At 49.2% G+C, this 23736-nt stretch overlaps 10 protein-coding genes across 15 annotated transcripts; 4 read left to right on the top strand and 6 right to left on the bottom strand.

The window, feature by feature from the left end:
• Positions 1-8: 8 nt before the first annotated feature.
• On the top strand, positions 9-2409 carry PPTG_14230. Of its 2 annotated transcripts, XM_008910786.1 has the most exons (4): positions 9-290; positions 362-444; positions 510-588; positions 669-2409. In XM_008910786.1, exons 1-4 carry the CDS (start codon positions 194-196, stop codon positions 1004-1006), a joined length of 597 nt encoding a protein of 198 aa, XP_008909034.1. In that variant the 5' UTR covers positions 9-193; the 3' UTR covers positions 1007-2409. The 2 variants fall into 2 exon arrangements, with proteins under 2 accessions (XP_008909034.1, XP_008909035.1); XM_008910787.1 differs by having other exon boundaries at positions 362-588.
• PPTG_14229 lies at positions 275-3628 on the bottom strand. Of its 2 annotated transcripts, XM_008910784.1 has the most exons (5): positions 3361-3628; positions 3189-3301; positions 2556-3128; positions 2419-2491; positions 275-2353 (listed from the first exon to the last, which is right to left on the bottom strand). In XM_008910784.1, the coding sequence occupies exons 1-5, from the start codon at positions 3589-3591 to the stop codon at positions 1229-1231; spliced, it is 2115 nt and encodes a 704-aa protein (XP_008909032.1). In that variant the 5' UTR covers positions 3592-3628; the 3' UTR covers positions 275-1228. The 2 variants fall into 2 exon arrangements, with proteins under 2 accessions (XP_008909032.1, XP_008909033.1); XM_008910785.1 differs by having other exon boundaries at positions 3189-3628.
• PPTG_14228 lies at positions 3626-5833 on the bottom strand. Of its 2 annotated transcripts, XM_008910782.1 has the most exons (4): positions 5304-5833; positions 4667-5230; positions 4297-4597; positions 3626-4228 (listed from the first exon to the last, which is right to left on the bottom strand). In XM_008910782.1, the coding sequence occupies exons 1-4, from the start codon at positions 5390-5392 to the stop codon at positions 3767-3769; spliced, it is 1416 nt and encodes a 471-aa protein (XP_008909030.1). In that variant the 5' UTR covers positions 5393-5833; the 3' UTR covers positions 3626-3766. The 2 variants fall into 2 exon arrangements, with proteins under 2 accessions (XP_008909030.1, XP_008909031.1); XM_008910783.1 differs by having other exon boundaries at positions 3626-4597.
• Positions 5719-7132, bottom strand: PPTG_14227 (hypothetical protein). Its single transcript, XM_008910781.1, has one exon. The coding sequence runs from the start codon at positions 7021-7023 to the stop codon at positions 6163-6165; it is 861 nt and encodes a 286-aa protein (XP_008909029.1). The 5' UTR covers positions 7024-7132; the 3' UTR covers positions 5719-6162.
• A 2842-nt stretch (positions 7133-9974) lies between these two features.
• Positions 9975-10625, top strand: PPTG_14226 (hypothetical protein; the record flags this gene model as incomplete). Its single annotated transcript, XM_008910780.1, has 2 exons — positions 9975-10047; positions 10135-10625. 2 exons carry the CDS (start codon positions 9975-9977, stop codon positions 10623-10625), a joined length of 564 nt encoding a protein of 187 aa, XP_008909028.1.
• A 179-nt stretch (positions 10626-10804) lies between these two features.
• Positions 10805-11062, bottom strand: PPTG_14225 (hypothetical protein; the record flags this gene model as incomplete). The annotated part of the gene is made up of 1 exon (XM_008910779.1): positions 10805-11062. One exon carries the CDS (start codon positions 11060-11062, stop codon positions 10805-10807), a length of 258 nt encoding a protein of 85 aa, XP_008909027.1.
• Positions 11063-14734: 3672 nt separating this feature from the next.
• On the bottom strand, positions 14735-16364 carry PPTG_14224 (hypothetical protein). 3 transcript variants are annotated; one of them, XM_008910776.1, is made up of 5 exons: positions 16244-16364; positions 16037-16116; positions 15864-15962; positions 15078-15785; positions 14735-14993 (listed from the first exon to the last, which is right to left on the bottom strand). In XM_008910776.1, the coding sequence occupies exons 1-5, from the start codon at positions 16305-16307 to the stop codon at positions 14841-14843; spliced, it is 1104 nt and encodes a 367-aa protein (XP_008909024.1). In that variant the 5' UTR covers positions 16308-16364; the 3' UTR covers positions 14735-14840. The 3 variants fall into 3 exon arrangements, with proteins under 3 accessions (XP_008909024.1, XP_008909025.1, XP_008909026.1); XM_008910777.1 differs by having other exon boundaries at positions 15864-15990; positions 16037-16364; XM_008910778.1 differs by having other exon boundaries at positions 16037-16364.
• A 691-nt stretch (positions 16365-17055) lies between these two features.
• On the top strand, positions 17056-17514 carry PPTG_14223 (hypothetical protein; the record flags this gene model as incomplete). The annotated part of the gene is made up of 1 exon (XM_008910775.1): positions 17056-17514. One exon carries the CDS (start codon positions 17056-17058, stop codon positions 17512-17514), a length of 459 nt encoding a protein of 152 aa, XP_008909023.1.
• A 2140-nt stretch (positions 17515-19654) lies between these two features.
• Positions 19655-21962, top strand: PPTG_14222 (hypothetical protein). Its single transcript, XM_008910774.1, has 2 exons — positions 19655-20557; positions 20636-21962. The coding sequence occupies exons 1-2, from the start codon at positions 19659-19661 to the stop codon at positions 21732-21734; spliced, it is 1998 nt and encodes a 665-aa protein (XP_008909022.1). The 5' UTR covers positions 19655-19658; the 3' UTR covers positions 21735-21962.
• Positions 21963-22091: 129 nt separating this feature from the next.
• On the bottom strand, positions 22092-22992 carry PPTG_14221 (hypothetical protein; the record flags this gene model as incomplete). The annotated part of the gene is made up of 2 exons (XM_008910773.1): positions 22092-22360; positions 22434-22992. 2 exons carry the CDS (start codon positions 22990-22992, stop codon positions 22092-22094), a joined length of 828 nt encoding a protein of 275 aa, XP_008909021.1.
• Between the last annotated feature and the right edge of the window lie 744 nt (positions 22993-23736).

Below are 23736 nucleotides of genomic sequence, written 5' to 3'. Positions count from 1 at the left end.
TGATACGGGTGTTATTTATGCAAGTTGGGGTTGTCCTGCTTCATCTTCAACGATGTCATCCCTCCTATTTTGTACAAACTTACCAATTTAAGTTCGTTGGAGTGGTGGGTTGTCACACCTAAAGCTGTTTCCTACCTCAGTCCCAGTCTCAATATACCAATCGCCGCACGAGGAAGAACTAGAAGTGGACGCGATGGCCGACCGTGTGGACACCAAGCTCTTGGCCTCATCGCCGTCAAACAAATCTAGCAGCTCGGGCACGGCTAACTTTCGCACCGAAGAGATCCGCGGTGCGTGCTGGAGCCGCTTCGTGTGAATGCGAGTAAAGATGACTAAAATGGTGGTTATATCATAATTGCAGGCTATTTGTTCAAGAAGACGCGCGAGGGCAAATGGCAGAAGCGGTGGTTCGAAACTAACGGATGCTTCCTCACATACTACAAGGTGTGGAATCTGCTGGAATTTATGCTAAAATCATTTACATCCTGACGCTGTTTTCGTCAACAAAGAAACAAGGACAAAAGCTGCTGGCGGCGTTGAATCTGCCACAAGTAGGCGCCATCACGCTGCTCCAAGAAGACCACGTCGGTGAGATCCTTCCTAGATCTTCGCCAAATTTAAACTGCAATCTGCTGACGGGTTTCGCTGCTTTTATCTGGTTGAAACAGATGGCCCTGGTCTCTTCACTATCGAGTTGAACGAGCGCGTCTACACTATCAAGGCGCGTTCCCATGATGAAGCTGCGTTCTGGGTGGATGCACTGCTGTGGCGTCAGGCAGGTGGCCTCGTGACGCAAAAGTCTCCGGACGTAACCAAGCAGAAAGTGGGCAACATCTCAGCTGCCCCCACTGACAAGTTAGATGCAGCACCATCAAGCTCAAGCCCTACCACCAGCTCCATGCATGTGGAGATGGCCAGTAAGCAGCATGTGGACGTAAAGACCGCGAACCCGGACGATGTGGGCAAAGATGGCGCCCCGTGTGCGGCCTGCTGTGTCGTGCAATAGACGAGAGAGAGAGACGAAGACGGACAAACTGCAGGCAGCCATTTATATCCCTGTGCTTCTTGTTGCCTACTCCCCACGCCCGGTGTGCGCCCACTTTGTTCGAGAGCTTCACATCGCATCAGCTATTATATGACGAGCTAACGCACGAGAAATTGCAACCTATTCATGCTAACACACCGTGTAGCTAAGAGATACCCACCCACACTACATGTATCTGACAGCTTACACGCCCAATTCGTGCAGGTAATTCACAGGAGACGGCTCACGACCAAGCATATCGACCAGAAGATCATTGGGGTCTTTAGCACCGCCATGACCCATCAGCTTCTGGTACAATTTATCGCCTGCTTCGCGATTCAACGGACCTTGGGAACCCAAAAAGTTGGTATGCCAGATATCTGCTGCGAACACACGAGCATACAGATAACTGTAGTAGCCGGCACCGTAGCCGATGAGGTGTCCGAAGCGCGTATGCCAGTATGTTCCATCCACATGAGGCACCAGTGTACTCGAGTTCTGCAGTTCATGTAGCATCTGTGTGGTCGTAGGAGGGATGCATGGCAATGGCTGCTGTCCGAAGAGCTGAAGATCCAGCATGGAGTACAGACACTGGGTTTGTGTATCCATCGCTGCGAACATCGTCTTAGAGGCACGTAGACCTTGCATCATTTCAGCAGGCAATGGTGCGCCTGTCCTGTAGTGGTGAGCGAACTCACTAACCACGCGATAATCCCATGCAAAATACTCAAACAAATGCGAAGGAGTCTCCACGAAGTCCAGAGTCGCTCGAGTTCCCGAAAGATGCTGGAACTCAGTGCGAGACAGCAACGAGTGCATTGCGTGACCAAATTCGTGGAAAAGCGTCTCCACTTCAGCGTGTGACAGCAACGAAGGACTGTCTGGAGCAGGCTTGTTAAAGTTGCAGACGAGCGCCACGATGGGTTTCTGGTACGTTGTCTCGCTCATACGCTTGCCACAGCGGATGGTGAAGTGGGCTGCGTGGTTGTACTTATTCGGACGTGGATACAGATCGAAGTATATGTATCCCAGTGTTTCGCCATTGCGAGTGAGTGCAAGTTTCACCACGTCTTCATGCCATCGCTCACTTGCGTTGAGCATGGGAATTTGCTTGAGTTCTAGTCCGAACAATGCTGAGCACAGCAGATGAAGTCCTTTCAGACAGTTCTCGAGCGGGAAATACGCAGAGATAACACGCGAATCAATGCGGTGCTTGTGGGCCTTGAGCATGCCCATGTAGTAAGGTAAATCCCACATGTACACGTGGTCGACAGATCGTCCTTCATGCTTCCGCTTTGCATCCAGCAAAAGCTGTTGCTCCAATTTAGCCTGGTAACGCAAAAACAACGTTAAATACACTGTAGAAGACTAGTTTGGCAAACGCATTGACGTACCTTCGACATGAGCTGCTTGGCAATGTCCTCAATGAAGCTTTCTACCGCCTCCGGAGATCCGATCATGCGGTCGCTGTAAGGACACCGTGAGTATCGTAAATCAGATTTCTAATAACCTCATGTTGCTGTTGGCTTACCTTGTTGCAAGATGGGCGTACGTGGGGAAGCCCAAAAGCTGAGCCAGTTCATGCCGCTTTGCTCGCAGTTTGTCTAGAATCGGAAGGTTGTCCTTTGCACACGAATTGGCAGCAATGTACATTTTCCGTCGGACTTCAGGGTCACCGACCCACTTCAAGATCGTGTTCATGACGTGCATATCCGTCGGGACCCGCAGCGTGTCGCGACTCATCCATTTGCGCTCACACACAGACGTGATGCTGTGTGGCATGCCTCGAATGAGCTTCGCTGGTACTTCCACGTAGTCTCTGGCACTATACATTGTCGACTGGAACTGCATACTGAGCTGCGTAATATCGTTCTGCAGCGAAATAACCCTCTGCCGGTCTGATCGTGACAAGTGGATACCGTCGCGCTCAAACTCGTTACGGAGTAGAATTCCCATCCGTCTCTGCTCTGGCGTAAAGCTCTTCATACTGATTTTGTCCTCCGTCACCGTTTTCAGAGCTCGATATAACTCCACATCAGCATTCAAGTTCTGGATAAAGTCCGACAGCTCGGTGAAGCACTCGCTCGCAGCCCGCCGGAAGTTCCTGACAGTATCAAAGCTCATTAGTACTTCTCGTATTGAAAAGTAATACCTTGTCTCTTACTCGTTGGGATGTACATTGCGACAGAGCTCCGCAGCGTCAATAACTGAGCAAATAGCATTAGATATGTCGTCAAGAGTACGCAGCGTTTCCAGTCCAGGAGACGACGCTGCCAACTACAATGCAATATATTAGTATACTACCAAGACTAGATATCGTAGTAGTCTTATGGTACCTCCTGTCGTAGCTGATGACACTGCAGTTTGACGTCTCGCGTAAGTCTCGGGAAGTCTGACGGGGTGTGCAGGTCAGGCAGCTGGAAAAGTCCTGGCTTGGGCTCAGCGGTCGAGCTCACGCTCGCAGCTGCAGAGACGCCCTCGGGGCGGCCTGGTGTCCCAGCGACGGACAAAAGCCGCGCATGGCGAGTGAGTTGTCGTCGTCCAACTACTGAGCGGAGCGGCAGCATGGCCTCTCTGCCAATTCCAGAGTGAAAAGCGCAATTTTGCGGCAAAATGGAACCATTACTATCGTACAGAATATTCTTTAAGATAGAGCTACTGCTATTGACCAATTAGATGCAGATACGGAGTGTTTTTGGCGAATCAGATGTGACAATGATGGATGATTGCGATTTGTACAAATCACTGTGCGGTAGTTGAAGACGTGTGCAATGCGGCCAAGACATGCTCGAGCTTGTCGATCACGAAGACCGGGTCGGCTTCGTACACGTAGATACCTGTGGAGCTGGCAATGAGAAGCTCAGGTACGCCGTCGTGGTTAATGTCGCGCCACAAAAGGCTGTAGATGGCACCGAATGTCTCCAAGTCCCACTGGCTCCGAGCCAATCGCTGCCATTTCCGTCTTCGTGCTAGCGAAGACTCGGTCGCAGATGGGTGAACCTCTTCACCCGCAACTGAGATCGTCTCCAATTCGTTCCAAATATTATGTGAACTGTCAAGCGATGTGGGTGATGCTGAGCTTGACTCGTCGACATGCGAGTTCGTCGTTGCATCTTCAGCGTGGCTACTGTCATCACCCGCGCCCTCTTTGTATGCCAACATGACTTGACTGTCCGTTCCCAACAGCAGCTCAACTTCTCCATCCTACGAGCACGTTAATACACAATCTGAGATTTTGAAGACCATAACCTACAAGTGTGGTGTACGCTTACCAGGTCGATATCAGCAGTGATGCCCGCGAAAATCGAGTCGAATGTGTCAGAGTCCACCAAAACCTCGCTGGTCTGGTCTTCGTTGGAAGTGCTATATAAGTCCTCGTAGACAACCGCCTGGCCGATCGCACATGTCACCAGCAGGTTACAGCACCAAATCGACGTTGCTTCTTTGGTTGTCTTCTTCTGCTTGGGGAAAAGAGCCACAGAAGTCACGGGGCCATTCAGCTGTAGGTCTTTCATTTTGAACGGGCCGCCAAGGCATCCTTGTTGCATCGACCCGTGGAGTACACACACCAGGCTAGCATACATCAAAGATAGCAATGAGTATAACGCGTAGACCACATCAAATAACGATAGCCGGCATTACCCGTCAGCACAACCGAACGCGATCCAGCCTTGGTCCTTTTCAGGTGAAGTGAAGATATTCACTGCCAGGATCGTGTGCGTGAACGTAGCGAGTTCAGGAAAGAAGGCGGCGAATTGGTCGTTATCCAGACGAGCGCAAACAGCAGTAGAATCGGTTGTGGAGATATCCTTTCTGCTCTCAATATATCCAAACGCCATCATGGAGTCTGTGCAGCACACCATGACGCCGTAAAAGACGCCCCCATTCGACCCTACAGCCCGTACACTGAACATGCATGTGGGTGCTGCCTCCAACTCAAACTTCCCACAACCAGAGGCTTCAGCACCGTCTTCCTTGCCGAGAGGTTCATGGTGAGGGGCTAAAATCTGCAGGAAGAGCGCATCTCCCACTGCGTATGCGACTGCGATTCGTGACTGGTGCGTTGCTGGTCGCTCAATGACAGCGCTCGCCACCACATCCGCCTTTCCGGTGCGAAGAGCGTCTACTTCCATCTTGTACAGACTGTAGCCGGCATCTCCATAGCTCAAAAGAGACACACATCTATCCGTTGTCACCAGAGTGTAGCTGTCCGTACAGGCCCAGATAGAGTCAACAACGTGGGAGACTTGATGATAAGCAACAAGAGATGACTGCGCACCTTTGAGAAGACACGAAGCTGAGCGTGTGTAGGTTGGGAGCTCCACTCAGGTACGCGAAGAAGCGCCTCTGGTGGAAGCGCATCGTCATTGTAGCTGTCCAGAGCAGTAGTCAGTATTCCGAGGTAATCTTCTGCCCGCTTCACCCTTCAACATGACCCACAAGTAGTGGAAAGGAGACTCCGTCCTCCCGTCACCGAGGCCGCAGGTCCGACTTGCCCCACTGGAATTCGACGATGCTCGCCGTAACGCTAAACCATGTGTTGGTCACCAACTTCAGCGCGGTGACCGTGTTGACGTTGGCTCGTGACATAACCTGGAAGCTGCGTTGTGAGGTGCCGTCCTATCGCATCGGCAGAATATCTCGTGGCTTAGCACACTGGTGTGTGCCTAGCGGCTTACTAGTATTGACAAACGTAACAAGCCAACGTGCGCTTAAAGCCGAACGAAGAATCTCGTGAATGGTTCCACGACGACACCGCGAAAGGAAAGCACGAAAGCCTAAACATCAGCGTTCAATAACATTTAGTTTACTCGTAATGATAAAATTTTCACGGATGCGATAGCGTGTTTCCCGCGTGTACAACTACTGCGTAGTACTACTACCTAACTAATTCACTCTCCTAATCTTGCCTGCCTTCGGCCGAGTCGAGTTTCGATTCCTTGCCCCATCAGCTATCTGCTCGCCTTGTCTTGTCCCCGTCAACGCGTTTCTCGTTTTCTCATGCAGCGCCCGCCGACTTGCAATATATATAAAAGGATATAAACGTCTCCCTCGCTCCTGCCTTGGCCAGGCCTGCCCTCTGAGCTCTTCCACTGATGGAGCAGAGAAGCTCACGAGGCCTAGAAGAGTTGGTTTGCTCAATCGTAGTTAAGCATATCCTCGGCGAACAGCGGCAGCGGCCGTCCTGAGTCGTTGAGCAAGTAGTCCATGCCGTAAGACTCGGTCCACTCCATGAGGGACATGTCTCGTGTCCGTTGATTCTGGATCTTGGACACGGGATCCAGCATCATATTCGGTTGTGGCTGCCGAGGCTGCGGGGCCGACACGGGCATCTGCTCCAGCTGAGGCACGAACGCCTCGGGCATGACGTTACCAGGTGGAGAGACTGACATCCTGGGAACAGGTACAGAGCCGTCGCTCATCTTCATGCGCTTGGGCGCACGCTGGGGCGGCATGGGGATGGGGCCTTGCTTGTCTTGCAGAAGGCTCTTGACAAGACCTGTGAGGTCTGAGAGTTGACCCATGAGCTCAGATACTTGGCCTTGCAGACTCTGTACAGACTGCTTGAGCGTCTCTACCTCCTCATGATCGGGTGAGGCTGGCTCCGAGTACGTTTTGCGGCGGATCTGTGCCATCAGCTCCTGGCGGCCGCGTAGGAACTTCTCGTGGTAAAACTCCCACCAGTTCTTGCTCTCGTCCTCCTCGGTGGAGATGACAATCTCGTCCTTCTTGTGCTTGCGGAAGCCGTAGAAGTTAAGCTGGCGCACGAAGCTGCTGAAATTGTTGTGCTTGAAGTAGCGCGGCAGCATGGTCTTGGCGAACTCGCGCGGCAACTTGATGATGAACGAGGTGCCGGACTCGCTCCAGCACGCGACGGCCGACGGTGAGCTCTCGATCATGTCGTAGGTCTTCTGAAGGAACACGGGCGCTGCCGAGGCGCCCGCGCGGCCGTCAGGGCCTGAAGAAGCTGGGCGCTTACGCATCTTGTTGTCGCCCATAATGCCTTGGATTGAATATAGAAAGTTTCTTCTTTTTTTTTTCCTCGCGCGCAGCGACTCCTTCGAGTTGCGTTCAAAAAGCGGAAATGAGCCTAAACGTGGGAGTGGGCACTGACCACTACTGCCCTAAACCCTAGTACCTTTTTATGCGGTCTACAGCGTACCACTGATTGGCGGGTATTTTTGCAGCCAATGGATGAGCGATCAAAATAGTGGTCTGATTGGGCGCGCTAATTGGCCCCGCTACATCGTTAACTTAACCAAAGGCGGACCGCGCATAGGCGTGGACCATATGGGGCCGACAATCGGTAGGACGCTGCATGCATAGAATGGGCGCTGCCATCAACGGCACTGTGTTCGGTGGCAGTGCCGCTGCACTCCCTCTCTGTAGCTTTGTACAGCAGTTGCCGCACGCACCAAGAGCGCCACACCGCCACCAAAACGAAAGAGCTTTGTGACGGAGTTATGGAGCGAGCTGTGGATATTTTTGGTGCCGACGTGCTTTGCCGCGGTGAAATCGCCGCCATACGATCTTGCCAAGCCCAACGCGAAATTTCGGTGAGGATAATTATGCAGCTGATCGACTCCAAATGCTATCGAATTCACTAGGGAATGCCGCCACCACCATTCAATCCTAAGCTACAGTGCATGTACATGCATATCTGCCTGTCACTAGGGCGTCGAGCAAAGCGAAGTGAGAATCCATACTGTTGCCTCTGTTGAAATGGTGAGCGAAAACTCAAGTGCATTCGTGTCGCTCACGTTTTGACTGTTTGAAAGTTGCGCGTCCGACTCGGCGTAACAAGCGGTCATCGGAAAGCTTCTTCTGTGTTCTATTCGTGGACTGGCGGAGCAAAGCGCCTGTTTTTATTGTAATTCGCTGCGCTTTAGCACGTCTCCATAATCAAATCTCCCCATCCTGCCGCGATCGCACATGTCCCAATGCCACGCAAAGGCGTGGGCTCGCTGAAATTTCCACGACAAAGTTGACGAAGTATACACTCGCAGCAAAGGTTAAGTAGCGCAAGCAACTGGAGGCTCCAAGTTGGAATCACTAGCAAGAGGTGCGTAGGAGCCGCTACCGTGATCAGCCGCCGAAGGGTGCGACGCTTGTCGATTTTATTATAAATGATTGTGCAATTTGCTGTTGTATCAACTCACTCACACTTCACAATTTCGTGTATTTGCCTCCACTAGTGTATTTTTTTTAAATACTCAGTACCGAGCAAAAGTGAATAAAGCGAGTCTTGTTGCGAAGCAAAGAACGCATTTTCGTGTCCCAATGCATCGACTCGGAGCATCTCCGGAGACAAAAGCCAAAGCCCCCTTCGCAGCGTCGAGTTTCGTGATTCACGCAGGATGTTAGTCACAATTTGTGACTCATAAATTCTCGAACGCAAAAGAATTCGTGAGGTAGTCGTACCACCGATGATTAATTTAAAGCGATACACCAGCAAGGAAATACTTAAACTAAACTTGTCATTCCAAATATATGAGATTTGGATGTTTCCATTCATTCTCCAACCGTCTCTACGATGTGTTTCCACCCCAGATCGATGAAAATAGAAACGTGTACTCATTGACAGCTTAAATTCTACGTTTCCGTATTCGCTGCACATACCTAATAAATATTATATTTACAGTATACTTAGCTAGGTCAGTCATTATAAGACTTCGGCGCCGGCGGTGCGTGTCTTGAGACAGTCTTGTTTAGGCAGCAAGGCAAAATCGACTGCCAGTACTGTAGCACGGAGTTCAGTCTTGAGTTCTTCATAACCTGCCTCTCGACAGGTCTGTTTGCCAACGCTTTGCATTTCAAAAGTGAGGGGGAGACAAGAATTTTTATAATATAAAACTTCTTGTCTCCCCCTCACTTAATATTATTAACCCTTCTACGACGGTATTATTTCATATTTGGAATTATGCTAGAAAGAACTGAAAAAAACGTGTTTCTGCATTACATGCTGAAAGATAAGGAAGGCTCTCCATTATTCCTTCCACAGTGACAGTATCATGTGGAAAATACAAAGAATATAGATTCTCACTGCTGGAGATGCTCTAATAACTTCCACCTTACAAATGAGAATGGTATGTGCGAACTTGCAGGATATAGTAGCACTCTAGGCCATAACAACTAGTTTTTTTTTCTAAGTCTGTTGCATTTCAGGCATGTTTGGGGTTTTAGGGTTTGGGGGTGGATACTTGTCAACTTAGTGAGATATATTTCCTACCATGCGTTTCTGCGCGACATGTATACTGTACTGTGACTTGATTCTGTTGTCCATCGTAGAAAATGAATCGAGCCCATTGAACGGCAGGATCAACTTGCATAACCTACAAGCAAGCAACCACCACAAGGAGTCCGTGATTTCGCAGCCTTTTGGACATCGATTTGGAGGTGTTTGTAAGTTGGCATTACCGCATTGAAAAACCAAGTGCAGTAGATGCACAACATTGGAATTTGATTATTGTCAGCGATGTACGCGGCGTTTCTCATCGAAAATATTGCAAGATGGAACTGTGTAGGCTATTGTACGAATATGTACACGCTACAGTGCCAGTGTCAACGTGTAAATTGGCTACGACGGACTTAACCTGATTCAGCTCTGACATAATGGTACATGTTTGTTTATAAACTATTGGAGTCGTTACGACAACCATACTACGCGATATTTATGGTTGCTTTAGACCTCTATGGTTGCGTTAACAAAATTCAAAATTTCCAGACGTAAAATAATGTTTTAATTTTCAGTTTTTCTCTTAGGTGCGTATTAAAAAATGTTTCACTTAAGTACGAGTAACCAGAGCCGCTCATTTACGAAAAAGCGGGAAAACCTACTGAAGGCTGCGTCGCCACGTCAGCAGAGATACGAAGACAAGCTGCTGGGGTGGGGAGAGGCCAAGAGACCAGAGAAAGCGATACACGTTTGAAATGGAGAGGTCGGCTGCGCATGGTAGGAGAATTCTCGTATGCAGGAACATCTTGTCGCCTTCGCATCGAGTTTGTGACGCTGTCTGGTGAAGGTTTAATCGGCTTTGCAAACATTGTGGGTGGAGTATGTTGAGGATGGCTAACCGACAGTCCTATCGACTTCTGTTTGCAAATGATAGTGAATTCGAGAGAGAAGTGTCTCTCGTTGTCATCGCTTTCTTGGGAATTGGGATGGCCGAGAACCCCGAGTACACCGCTGGGAGAGTACGAGTACATCATCAACCCTGTGAACATGAGAGCGAGCCACTGGGACATCATTGTTATTCGTCTGACCTACGTGGACACACCGAAAAAGATTTTGCGTGTGCAAGTATACATGTACGAGCCTTTGATGGATGAGGAATACCATGATGATTTGGAGGTCGTTATGAAAGGTGTTGCAAAAGATGACGAGAAGAATATTGCTGAAAAAGAAGGTATTCGTGGCTTTCTTGAACGATGGCATGCCGCTACAGCGGATAATGTCCCTCTGATAATTAATCCAGTCGAATGGATAAAAGCTCCTGAACAGCCAGACGGATCTAGCTGTGGTGTTTTGGGTGGTGGCTCAGGCCCACAGCTGTCTTACTGGAAACATGAAGCGGCAAATCTACAGTGTTTCGAAGAATGATGTCAAGGTAATGCGTTTGCGAATGCTTTGGGTCATTATGATGCATTCCGACGAGCAAAATATGTCTAAATCCGATGCTGAAGCAACTAGAGAGACCCATAAGAAGCTGGAAGATGAACTCTAATAAGTAATGGCTCTGCTTTGTTGAAAAAACGAATACGAACGCCTTTCAAACGCTCCTAACCTTTCAATTTGTTGACCACCATCTCCAACAGAAGGCCAAAAAAACCATCTTGGACACTTTCGTCTTTGTAGTCCAAAGCTGCTGCTAACGCGTAACTGCGTTCCTCGCTGTCTTCTATCAAGGCGTGGAACTCCAGTTGAAACTTCAGCAGCTTCCCTAGTTTCCCGTTCAGTGTCTCCAGCTTTTGCTTCATATCCGTGAGCTTGTCAGGTCTAGCGCGAACCAACTCGCGCACCAATGTTTTCTCGTCCATCTGAGGCACTCTTGAAATGTGAAAATGCTAAGTATTGGATGTGGTACACATGAGATGCTGTTTTGAGCAAAATGTGTGTGGAATCTGGTGTGTCAGACTCATCTCTATTTTTAGACAAACCAGTGGGCTGCGTTAACCCTTTAGCTACGGCGCTCCGGGTAGAGGTCCGACTGAACCTATAGGAAAGCCAACCATAGGGTCACATTTTAAAGTTTAAGCCAATAGAAGTTCACTGCTCAAATTCAGCGGACCTGTCTTTCTTTATGCCAATCTGCCTCTGAATTCCCACTTCCCATTTGCAGAATTGAGATGTCTCTCAGCCGCGACGAGCTGTGTGGGCAATGCGGGCAGTCTCCGTGCGTGTGGGCCGTTTTCGAAATGGCGTTACTGGTGAGGGCGACGCGATTGCAGGGGAGGCTGTCTCGGCGTCCAAGACAGAACAAGGCACTTCGCAAGACTATGGGACGTATATTTATCTACTTACAAACTGGTCAGATGAAAGGCACGCTGCCGACTTGCGTGCATTCAAACATGCTAAAACTGTGGTCAGATACTAGGAGAAAGGTACGCACAGAGCCTACGGCTTTATTGGAAGTGTGAGTTGGCTAATAGGTGTGATGGTGCGGTTACGACGTTTCCGTGTGAATGCTACAGGATCCCCAGTTGGAGCACGCGCAATAGCTTCTAGCGCATCTTGTAGGTGTGGTGCATTTGTTTGGAAGACCCCTTTGTAATGAAACGCGCTGAAGCACGCCACGTGGAAGCCGCGCTCGCATTTGGCGCACCCATATTTCGACTTTCTTGCCATCCCTCGAAGGCTGCACAAATAACACGTCAGTTTTCCGTTGCTATGCTGCGTGGAGTTGGGTGTAATTATGTGCAGCGACTCGTCGGCTCCAACGACGTCGTCAATTACGTCATGCGTGCGCTTTTGTAGGCGACGTACACGTTGTTGCTGTAGTCGTTTTTCGTTGCGAGTCAACATGTTAGCAATGCTCCTCTTGAAATCGCGGAGGGTGATACTAGCTGAACTGGTTTCGTTGAGATGGTGGTGCAACGCATACGCATTGATAATCGACAAGTCCAGCAGCCACGTAAAGACAGACATGTGCAAACGCTTCTCGCGGCGGCGAGTCGGGTTGGTACTTCTAAGCTGGTCCACTCGATCTACTGCGTTCATACAGCGATTGTATGCTGCGACAAGAGCTGGCGCCACTAGCGCTTTTCGATGCATAATTGTGTCACCAGTCCAACGCAAGAGTGGCACGGTTCCATGGCAACAATATATCGCCTCGGGCGATGTTGATGGCAAGGTGCTGGAAGACATCGTTGCCTTCAAGTCATTGGAGTAAAATACAACAACCTTTCGATCTTTGAAAACGATGTAACCAGAACGATCAGCATACCTCAACGTCGGCATGTATTCGGTGCGCTTCTCCTTCGGGCGGTTCTTTTGTTTCTTTGCGTGAGCAGCAGCATTTTTTTCCCAGTCCTTCTCGGGATCTACTGCGGCGACGAGCTCCCACGATCCACGTTCTTGTCTTGCTACTCGCTGAACGGCAGGCTCCAAGGCAAACTTGTTGAATTGATCGACTAAATTCATTCGTACCGTACCGAGTAAATAGACTTCGCCATCGGTAAAAGCATGAATGGCCCTCGCATACGTGTGCCTAGTGTAAAAGTTGTCTGAAACAAGCAAGCGCCGACCGCTTGGCGATCTAAATGTCCGCGTTTGATGCCCCGCCATAGCTATCCACAACGCTGTTGCTGACTTCGGGTCGATGTGAATGTCTTCTTGTGACAGAGTGTTGTACAACGGAGTTCGAAGTGACGGGAAGAGCTCAGTATAGCGTTCAGCAGGCGTAGATGGTGTATTATTCCCCGAGCCATTGTCCCACAGTGAGTGGACGTAAAGAAAATCCCAGCCTACCACAGCATAAAACCGAAGGCCGTACTTATCCGGTTTCGACGGCATATAAGTTTTGGCACGAGACCTTGCTTTAGTGCGCACGGTGATTTCATCCAGACTAGAGGCGCCAATGGGCACCGCAATCTCTGCGAAATGTTTTTGAAAGTGCTGAAGTAAGCCCCGGCAACGATATAGTGGGTCGCGTACAGCACCAAATGTCGCTGCACCTGGAGGAATGAACTGCAGCGCACTTCGAATTTGCTGAAAACGATCACGTGGCATTGTCTCCACAAAAGCTGGCTGTCTTAGAAAGCGGTCAGTCGACCAAAAATCTGCTATCTCATTGAGTGGGCAAATGCTCATAGCGATTTCGAGTCCAAGGTACGCGTTGAGTTCACTTTCAGACACCACACTTTTGCCGCTACGCTGTAACTTGGCCGATGTCCACTGACGGATATTTTGGCGTAATACACCAGTAACAAACAGCGAGAACAACCCATACGCGCCGTCCTTTTCAAACGCTTTCCTGACACGGGTCTCCATGGCAAGGTGAAGGCCATTCTGCATCGACAAAGAAGCAATGTATGGATTGTCTTGGGTCGTAGCTGACGTAGGAGCATTAGAGGTACTGCTGGGCGATGTAGTTGAAGTGTGCACTGATCGAGGCCGGGGAATCTCATTGCCCAACGATTCAGTTCGTATGTCGCTCGAAATGGTGTCCAAAAAGGCATCCTCATCCTCACTAACATGCTCGCAAGCGCTGTAGCCGAAATGATCGATCTCGCCTTCGCTGAGAGGCTCCCAGTCACCAGTTATGCCGCCGTCCATTGTTAGTTCGAGTCGGGAACGTTGGAGAATGGGAAAACCTCTACGAGACTTATACCTGGTGACCTGCTGTTTCCACACTTGCATCACTGGCTCTAGTACAGGTTCAAGAGGACCTCTAGAGTGAAGCTGGCAGCTTGCACCTAATCCACATCATGACTCTCAACCAATTGAATTACGTCGCTGCTACTCCTACAGGTCTTGATGGACCGGTATGGCACTCCGTAGCTAAAGGGTTAATTACTTGGCGGAATACAATAAATTACCGTCCACTATGGTTGCTTTTAGTCGTTAAAGTTGTTATAATATGGTTGCTGTAACGCCGTTCGTAAACTATACGATCACATGGAAAAAAACGCTACCTTTATACTTGAAGTACTGGGTGCTTCCTGAAATCACATTTTATATTTGCGACACACATTTGTTTATTTTTTTGGCCATTTGTGACGCGATTATGCTCGTCGTTGCTGGCGTAGGGTCTCTTTCTCGAATAGTACGCATAAAAATTGTGCTTTCGGGAGTCACTTATTGTCCTTTTCAATTTTATAAATCGAATAAGACGTTTTATTTTGGATTTTGAAAGTGGGGGCGGAATCTGTACACCTTATCAACTACGAAAGGGCTAGTTCACATGTCAATAATGTGTACAAATGCTAAGTTGAGGGAAAGGAGAGAATTAACGTTGGAGTACGTGATGTCAAATTGGCATTAATCTCAGCTTCAAAAAGCAACTTGCTAGTTCAATGTGTCAAAATGCAAGTCAGAATGTCATTAGCAAAAAAAAAAAACGATGGGAGTTTGGAGAGTGGCGGTAGGCCGAGGAGGTTTGCGCTAAGAACTACGAACGGGGTTCAAATGTCAGACTACCCAACAGTAAAGCAGTATACCACTGAATCACATACAGTATTTGCTCCACAAGTACCGTCGCTGTTGATATTCTGAACACGAACATCATCCAAACAAACTGTAAAAGGCATGTTAGGCAAATATACTGTAAGAAATCGACATGGACTCTGCAGAATTAAGCCCTTGGTATCTATGGGATCACGAGAAGAGGTTGGAAAACACCACTTTCTTCTTTTTGCCCGACAATTTCTTCGGGACCGAGACGGATCTGGGGTCCGACGATGCAGCTGCAGCCCCACGAGTAGCTCCACCGCCACCAACACTCCGTGCTACCTTGCGCTTTTTCTCAGTCTGTAATCAATCAAAACACAGCGTTTGTTTAGTGATCGCATCCAAAAAGATTCCTCCAGCAACACCACGAAACAGCATGCTTACCGGTGCATCAACATGCGAGAAGATACCGCCCGTCTTGCCGCCAACCTTCTTCGGTTCGCGCGGCGTGGGGATGCGGTGTTTAGTCTTGTCCAATGACAAGATATCTTGAACAGCGGCAAAGTTGTCGATCGATCCGACATTGTCGGCGCGATTAGCCTCCATCTCGCGCTGACGCTTACGAATCTTGTCCTTGCGCGATGTAACCACACGCACAAAGCGCGATTCCTCGAACTCCTTCTTCTCCGCCTCCTCGCGAGCGATCTCCTTGTCCACAACACTTGTGCCGCTAGCCAGAATCTCCGTGGGTCGCTCGCTGAATTCCTCACGCAGTTCTGCCAGAATTGTGCTCTTCTGTAGGCGCTTACGGTTGCGCTCATCCTTCTTTGCCTGCTTAACCTGTGCGCGCTCCTCCTCCTCATACGGCACCGCTGCCAAGCGTGGTGCACGGTAAATGCCATCTTTGGTGCCAGATCCGCCCTCTTCATCGTCCTCGTCGTCCTGTCCATCTTCGGCTGCAAGCTCGTCCGGGTTGGGGGCGTAGCTCAGAGACTCGTCCAGCCCCTTGCCGCCGGATAGCGCCACCTTAAGCATCTTGTCCACCTGATACTTCATCTTGCGGTCCAGCGGACGAATACGCTCCAGTAGCGTGCGGTAACGAACCAGTTCCTTGAACACGGGGTGGTCCTTCACTTTCTCCGGCTCCTCCAGCTGCGGTAGACAGCAACAACAGCAATGCAAATATTAGAGAAGGCGTCTCTATAACGCCATAAGCGATTCATTATCTACCTTAAGCAATGCGAAGAAGAGCTCCATCTTGGTGTACGTCAGCAACGCGTGGTTCTTCACTTGCAGGTACGTCATGCCAGCATCCGTCGGCAGCTCCGTCTGCACAAGACACCAGTAACCGACATTACTGTGTATTAGGATAAGTATTACTAAGATAAATGTTGCTGGCTCACCTCGACTGCAGCGTCCAAGTCGGCCACTTTTCCGTGCACATGGGCTACGTCTTCCTTCAGTCGGTCCATTGGGTGCTTTTCTGCTTCATAACATCACCAAAATGCACGCGCCAAACACAATTTTTAGAGACGACATCCCAGTGTACAGACAATGGTTATCAACCCTTTTGCATCGGGTGACAGGCATGCACACAGCGCAGCACGCACCTCCTGCAGTCGCCATGCAGGTCGCTGCAATTGGAGTGCCTGGACCAATGACTCGCACTTGCATTTGGACCAATCATATTGCCGTATTCACAGAAGAAATAAATGGAATCAGATCTGAGGCATCAAAACAACTGCTTTCTAAGCGTTACTTTGGACTACTTTAGATCGATCGCAAAGTAACGCATCACACCGCCTCGACATATGGGATTTCATATTAGACATTTAATGAAACCAAGATGCGGACAAAATAGTGCGGCCAATGGTTTATTTGGGTTATTTGGAACCCAACTCAAAAGAGTCCAATTGTAGGTCATAATAATATAGGTATGGATGGCATTCAGACGAAAAAAAGCCATTAAAATTTTAATGGGTTATTTTCGTCTGAATGCTATCCAAGCATATATTATTACGACCCAGAATTGGACTTTTTTGATTTGGGTTCCAAATAACCCAAATAAACCATGCCACCAACAGCTCAGCTAAACTTCTAAGTCCAGATACTGTCTGATTGTCGTAGAAATGTAGGTGAATACGTGGACTTTGTATGGAATCGTAGGAAATACAGCGGGAAAAACACGAACATTTCGAGTGGCTTATCCTGAAGATTCGCGCATTCTCTATGAGGTGAGAAAGACACATGATTTTGCATAATTTTGTAGGCAGCAATTCCGACACGAAGCTAGTTGCTGTGATTGGATAAAACTCGACACGCATAGCTCGCATTTCCGTTCGTTCGAACCACAGCAACAAATCTAACAGACCAGCACAATCTCGTGCTCTTCTCCGACGCCACCGACACCTTCAGCGTTACCATGGAGCCCACCAGCAGCAACACGACAGCTCCTCTCGCAAGCGCCAACAGCGAGACGACGAGCCCTCTCTTGGGCTCCAGTAACAGAACGGTGACTCCTCTCTCCGGCACCTGCAGCAGCATTACGGCTCCGCTCTTCGGCTCCAGCAGCAGCATCACGACTGATCTTCCCGGCTCCGGCACCACCACCAGCACGACGGCATCCCGTTCTGGAACTGGCGCCAGAACAACGGCCTCTTTCTATCTCTGGTTTCAGCAGCAGCAGCTCGGCTCTTCACTCGGACTGGGGCGCCAGAAGCAGTGCGATTCCCCAGCTCTCCGGTGGTACTGGCGACAGTATGGTGGCTCTGATCCCTGGCGTTCCCGAGGTAACTGCTCAAGACGTTCGAGACGCGTGCGTCTCGAGCAAAACACAGCGGGCTTACAATGGGAGCTTACGGGTAATCTCGCGATGGATTAAGGCAACGAAACCGGATAATACAGACCAGTATTTTGACTCAAATGGACAGATCAACCTGGATCATTTCACCCCTTCCGATTTCGATGATTTTCTACTGGAAAAATGGAAACCCGTGAGCGTCGGCACGTTAAGCGGATATCGCAGCGCGATAAAAGATCTTATCGCAAAAAGGAAAGATCACTGCCTCTAGCGTACAACAGCAAATTGACAAGATTGTTTTCTGGTTTAAAAAGCACGGAGGCCTCCAAGTTCCAGTCAGGATCTCCTAAGGAATCGGGAAAAGCCCCATTGCCATTCTCTTTATATCGCGATTTGTGTCGGGCAACATTGGCTCGTCAAGGTGCTGGCTTTGCGAATCTCTTTTTAACGACACAGTGGAATTTGATGTGCCGGTCAGAGTCAGTGCAGACCTTGTGCACTGAGCATCTGAGTAACCATGATCAGAGCATAGGGATCATAATGTACAAGTCGAAGACGAATCAAGAAGGCAATGCCCCGAAAGACCCTCGTCACATGTATAGTAATCCGCTCAGTCCCGAAACTTGTTGGATTACTGCGCTCGCTTTGTACTTAGCTTGCCGTCCATCTCAGCCACCCGGGCCCCTATTTCCTGGCTCTGAGCAAAAAAGCTCGATTCGGCAGTATTCTCCGTCAGCTAGTTAACGACCTCAAGCATCAATCACAGTATGTAACTCACTCTATTAGGAAAGGCGTTGCTACGTATGCATGTAGTGGGTCGACGGGAGGGCCCTCCATCGCTAGTGTGTGTCTTAGAGTGGGGTGGTCGTTAGGGGGAGTTCAAGGCCGCTATATTCAGTACGAAGCAGCTGGCGATCAATACCTCGGTCGAGTAGTAGCTGGACTACCGCTTTCGCGCCCAGAGTTTGCAATCCTGCCACCACATTTTACAAACAACGAGAACCTTTTATTACTGGCGTGCATTCGAAAATTGTACCCGTCATTGTTCGAGATCAGCAGTATCGTGGATATTCTCAAGCTATGTGTCGCTTCACTAGTCAAACATTCTGTGTATCTGCACACTACGCTACCTCCGTCACATCCCATGCTAACGACAGCTTTGTTCCGAGACACACCCCGCCGAATGTCTGTTGCTGCACCTGCTGTGACGAATATATCCAGCTTCACGCAGGGTATTCGTCAGCGTAGAACATCAAGCTAGTCGCCTGATTAAGCGCTTTAGTAAGGGGACAAAATGTTCATCAATTACTGTTCTAGGGTCTAAATCTACCTACAGCGCTGAACGAACTTAACGCTTCCCTAGTTTCTGGTGACTCGCTGTGGATGAAGACCACCGGGATTCCGCCTCACGTCGAGATTTACAAGCAACTTCAGGGTGTTCAACAGTCCATTGACAACCTGCCTCCTGTTCTCCTCGAAGGAATGAGTTCCCTTATTGAAAGCAAAGGGGTCACTGCAGGCAATTTAACCAAAGACTTACTGGAATCAACAATCGCGAAACTACTAGCGCGCGCAGGTTTAGTGCGCGAGTGCAGTGGACGAGCTACTACATCGTCTGCGGAGCAACACAAGACAGGAACGGCTCATTACTACGATGGGAAGTTTCACATGCTCCCAAAATCGTTTGAATTTCCTAAAACTGAAGCATTCGGGGCTTGGATGTTGTGGCGATAAAGCACGGGGCTACCCTCCACTAAGACGCATCAGCGCACACGATCTTCCGAATGCGTCTATGCGTAAAACCTTTTCTGACTGGTCCAGTCTTCTGAAGCGCTTTTAGATGTAGCAACTGAGAATGGATGCAGAATCACCACAGAAATGTCTGAGGAACAGGCAGAGAAAGTATTCAAGGTTGGGTTAGAGCATTTGCCGCTCTTACCATCTTCTCGAAAGCGGAGGTTAGCTGAGCTGTCCGTCGGAACGACACTTCGGCTAACTCGACAGGCAGACCAAAAACGCACTCGTAGCGCACGCACATCGTCACCATAACTTTAGTCAATGAGAAGACAGAACTTATCGTTCGCAACCAACCTACGTTTTTCCTAGATAAGTGAATGCCACCTAGTGTAAGTTCAGACAGGATAATAATTACCGATTTTTGTAAAATACAATATTATTTATTTTAAAATATTTAAATTTGAATTTAGATTTTTTTTTTTCTAATAATGGACCCGCAGCATGCCGCCTGCTATTCCCAAGCCCAAGTGGAGCTGCGTGAGCTATTCCATGAACTTGAATGTAATGGACAAGTGAGCGCAACTGAGTTGCAGCAGTCGCTGATCCCATTCACAGCTGGGGACGTCAAGCGTGACCTATTGCAGCTACTGGCCGATCTTAAGAGGAAGCGTCAGAGTCTCGACGAGCACGAATTTCTGCGCGTAATGTGGCGTAAAATGTACCTCGGTAGTGCAATTGACGCCACGAAGAGTGGCGTAGCAGGAGAGCATAATATACCCATTAACGTCTCGCTTGCGCACGTCATCGTGTCCGTCAAGCGCCGTCAGCAACTCCGACAGTTCGCCAGCTACTACGCGAGTCGCGGCATCTCCGGGGCTGATCACCTAACATCGCCGTCGAAAGGAGCTTCGTCAGTGGGAGTTATCCATGTACCACCTAAGGGGCCACCATTGCAATCACGGAGCCACAAGGAGCTCTCGTCATCTCTGCAACAAGCAGAACAAATGGTTCAGCCATCGACAATGTTTCAGACTGATAGCAGTTCGTTATTATCGATTGCGGCGCTGCGTCGACGGGTTTCGCCATGTTACGATGTGATTGTGAGTGTATATAATGCGGATCTGCTCCAGATGCAGACACGTACGCTGCTAGCTCGGACTCGTAGTGCTGAAGTGCGCAACTGCTCGCGACTCTATTGTCTGCTGTTCACCAAAGAAGCGGGAAGCTTTGTATTGGGAAGCATATATTTTGGAGAAAATGCAAAGCGCAACCACCAAAATGAGAAGGATGAGTATGGTATCCTCGCGGAATCTGAAAACGATTTGAATCGCACCTTTTCCTGGAGCGATAGAGATGATCAAGGCCTACTAATGGTTCGCATGGAAGAGTAAGCTGCAGCATCATGGCCGCTGGGAGTGATATTACCGTCGAACTAACACTTTTTGCTTGGTTTGTTGGTATACAGGGTGGGGTTGCGAAATGTCGTTGTAGTGGCTTCGAATAGGACGTCTTTTGCCGCGAGTACGGGTCGCAAGTTGCATCAGTGGAGGGCTCCAGAAGCCTATCGAGTTCTGGAAGATGCCAATTCCGAGCCCTTACAGCACCAGCAAGTGGATTTCACGGATGAAAACGACGACCAGATAGCCGAGACAGCAACTGGTGTCCGAATGCTAGATACGGATCCAATGGGCGATTGCTTTGGTTTGCTGGGTGGGAAGCCGCTTCTTGCCCGTACCAAAACCATCACTGATGTTGTGGATCTTCGTCAGATCGCTGCAGGTGAGCATTTCTTCATGGCAATCTCTTCGTCAGGTGAACTCTACAGCTGGGAATCGTCTTCCTTGTCATCGACAGCACCTCAGTTAGGGCGAGGTTGTGGCACGCCTGAACGAGTGCCCTGGTTTTCTTCGCCTGAGAAAGTATTCCGCGTGGCATGCGGTCTTTACCACTCGTTAGTTCTCGCCAGTAGCGGGATATATGCCTGGGGCTCTAACATCTACGGACAGCTCGGACTGGGATCTCACTGTTCTCCCGCTGATCCACACACTTTAGAACCCTCACCAGTGTGTATTCCTGCTGATTGCATGCCAGTGCTAGACATCGCGTGTGGGGATATGCATTCCGTTGTGTTAACCGCAGTAGGCCAAGTGTTCACTTTCGGTTGCAACTGGGAGGGTCAACTAGGGATTGACGAACAGTCAAATGCCAAGATCACTGATGTTGTAGCCACGGGGTGTGCATACGAACCATTGCCAGTGTGTTTGTCACAGGAACGTGATAATGATACGAGAGTATATTTGATCACTGCTGGTCCACAGACGACAGCAGTTGTCGCCACAACGGGACAAGCTTTTCAGTGGGGTAAATGCGTTCCCAGCGGGGTTGATGGAGTGTGTGGACGAGTTAGTCGCTGGCTGCCTCAGGATCTCAAGGCTGTCAGCGAATATGACTGCACAATGGGGCCTATTTGGAATAGTATCGCCATTGCGGACGGCTTGATGCTTCTTACTCGTCATGCTTCTGCGAGCAGCTCCGTATCGGAGAACCCGGCAACACTCCAGTGACAACGACACTCGATAATTAGACTTTTGTGCAGAACGTAAAACTTTCGGGCCTGCGTATGCGGGTCATGGCATTTACCTTACCAGGTATATTGTGAGAACTTTGAACATCTCCAACTCTGTAAAGGGTACTGTAGTTTTTAGGGTAGATCTGCTGGAAACTGGATTCCAGTGGGATACCTTCAAATACACATGAAGATGCCAGCAAACAAGCTGGCAAAATGGCGGTACAAGTATACACACTTCCATTGAATTTGTATCACATATCGTAGTCATCTTACACGTAAGACCGAGGATCGCCTGATCAGCGAAGCTACACTACCAGTATCTTCTCTCAACACTGGTAAAACACAACAAAGCTTAGTAGCGGCGCTTTCGACCGTTGCATTTGGATGACGGGGCCGGCGTAACCTCCGGGGTCTCGGCCGATGAACCCTGAGTCGTAGGAGAGTCGCCGCTGGGTGGATTATTCGAGTCACCACTGGGAGGAGTATTGGAGGCACCGCTGGAAGGGCTGTTAGAATCGCCGCTCGACGTAGTCTGCGAGACGTCACCGGGCGTCTGCGAACTCTCCGTCTGGGTTGTCGACGAACCACCACCTCCTGATCCCTTCAGAGGGATGCAGTCCTCTGCAATATTACACAAATTCTAGTTAGAGAATCAAATCTCGAACCTTTAGTAAAATTGCAACGTGAAACTTACTGTAGGACTGCCACACAGTCTTTTTGTTCAGACCCTGGAAAGCTAACCAGTAGAAGCGCATCTGCTTGCATCCACCATTGTTGCAAGACGAGTAGTCCACGGGGAAGATCGACTTAATGTCCTGGTTCTCGTTACCGTATTTGGCAAAGCAGTCGTCCTCGTAGAGCACCATCTTGTCGTCGAGCCAAATCCCGCACGGACCGTGATGCACTAGAGCACGAGAGAAGGTGGCCTTACCGTCGGTAGGAATTGGCTGCGGTGTGCCGTTCGGATTCGTGAAACCGCAGTCGGCGCCATACACTGAAGTGTCGTCCATGAGAGTTTTCAAGTCCTTGAAGTTGTTAGCGGCCTTGAGAGATTTGAATGTGTCTACACTTTTGGGGTTGTTGCCATCCCATTTGTCACTGGCCCATACTGGGTCGATCTGAACAATCCACGCTGAATTTGCGGAGCCCTTGAACTGAGACTCTGGGATGAGCATGTAACCATGAGCCTCAACACTCGGGATCGAGGTAACCAGGAAAGCTGCAGCCGACACGAAAGCAGCAGCAGTCAGCATGGTGTTGGGTATGAAGAGCTCAAGTCGACCTGAAGGCAAAACTGAGAGTGGTCGGGAGTCAAGGAGGGCCAGATGACAACGACTCGGAGTTCTGGCAGCACTTTTGGCAAAGTTGCAATTGAGTTCTCCCCGTCACAGCGCTGGTGTGCGTAATGGCGAAAACCAATCTTGAGATGTGAAGTTTTGACAGCTAGAAAATCAGATGGACTCTAAACTTGCGATAGAGTAAAATAGGCTCCGCATCCAAACTAACCGTAAAAGTTGCGATACCCAATGTACATTCAATAGTTTACATTGGTATCTTAATTAACATATATGTAGTATTCTTAAATTTGCCGTATACTTCCTACGGCAGCAATGGTATATACTAGTATGTACACAAGCTAGACAAAAAGATAACATGCTTGATTCGTTAAGTTACAATATTACGTTTTCCAATCCATGGAACTTGGTCGGACTGCAAACTGACGGCCAGAAAAAGGTTATAGTTACACCCATGATCTTTTATTTGCAAATTCCGGCTTAGATTGCTATATATGTACAAGTTGTAAAGTAGAGTACAACTTCGTCGCAAAGTAGTGGGATAATAATGCACCATCGTGACTAAAGGATAATTAAGAGCGAGTTTTGGTGTTTGTTTGTGGACGTCAACGTACGGATCTGCCCCTCCACGCCTCTACTACTAATACTAATATACAGCACGTGATTTTGGAAAGATATACATGCACACCGACATTCAGACTC

This window comes from Phytophthora parasitica (assembly GCF_000247585.1).
Source record: "Phytophthora parasitica INRA-310 unplaced genomic scaffold supercont2.39, whole genome shotgun sequence".
In the NCBI taxonomy this organism is placed as follows: domain Eukaryota; phylum Oomycota; class Peronosporomycetes; order Peronosporales; family Peronosporaceae; genus Phytophthora; species Phytophthora nicotianae.
This window is presented reverse-complemented; position numbering and strand designations above follow the sequence as displayed.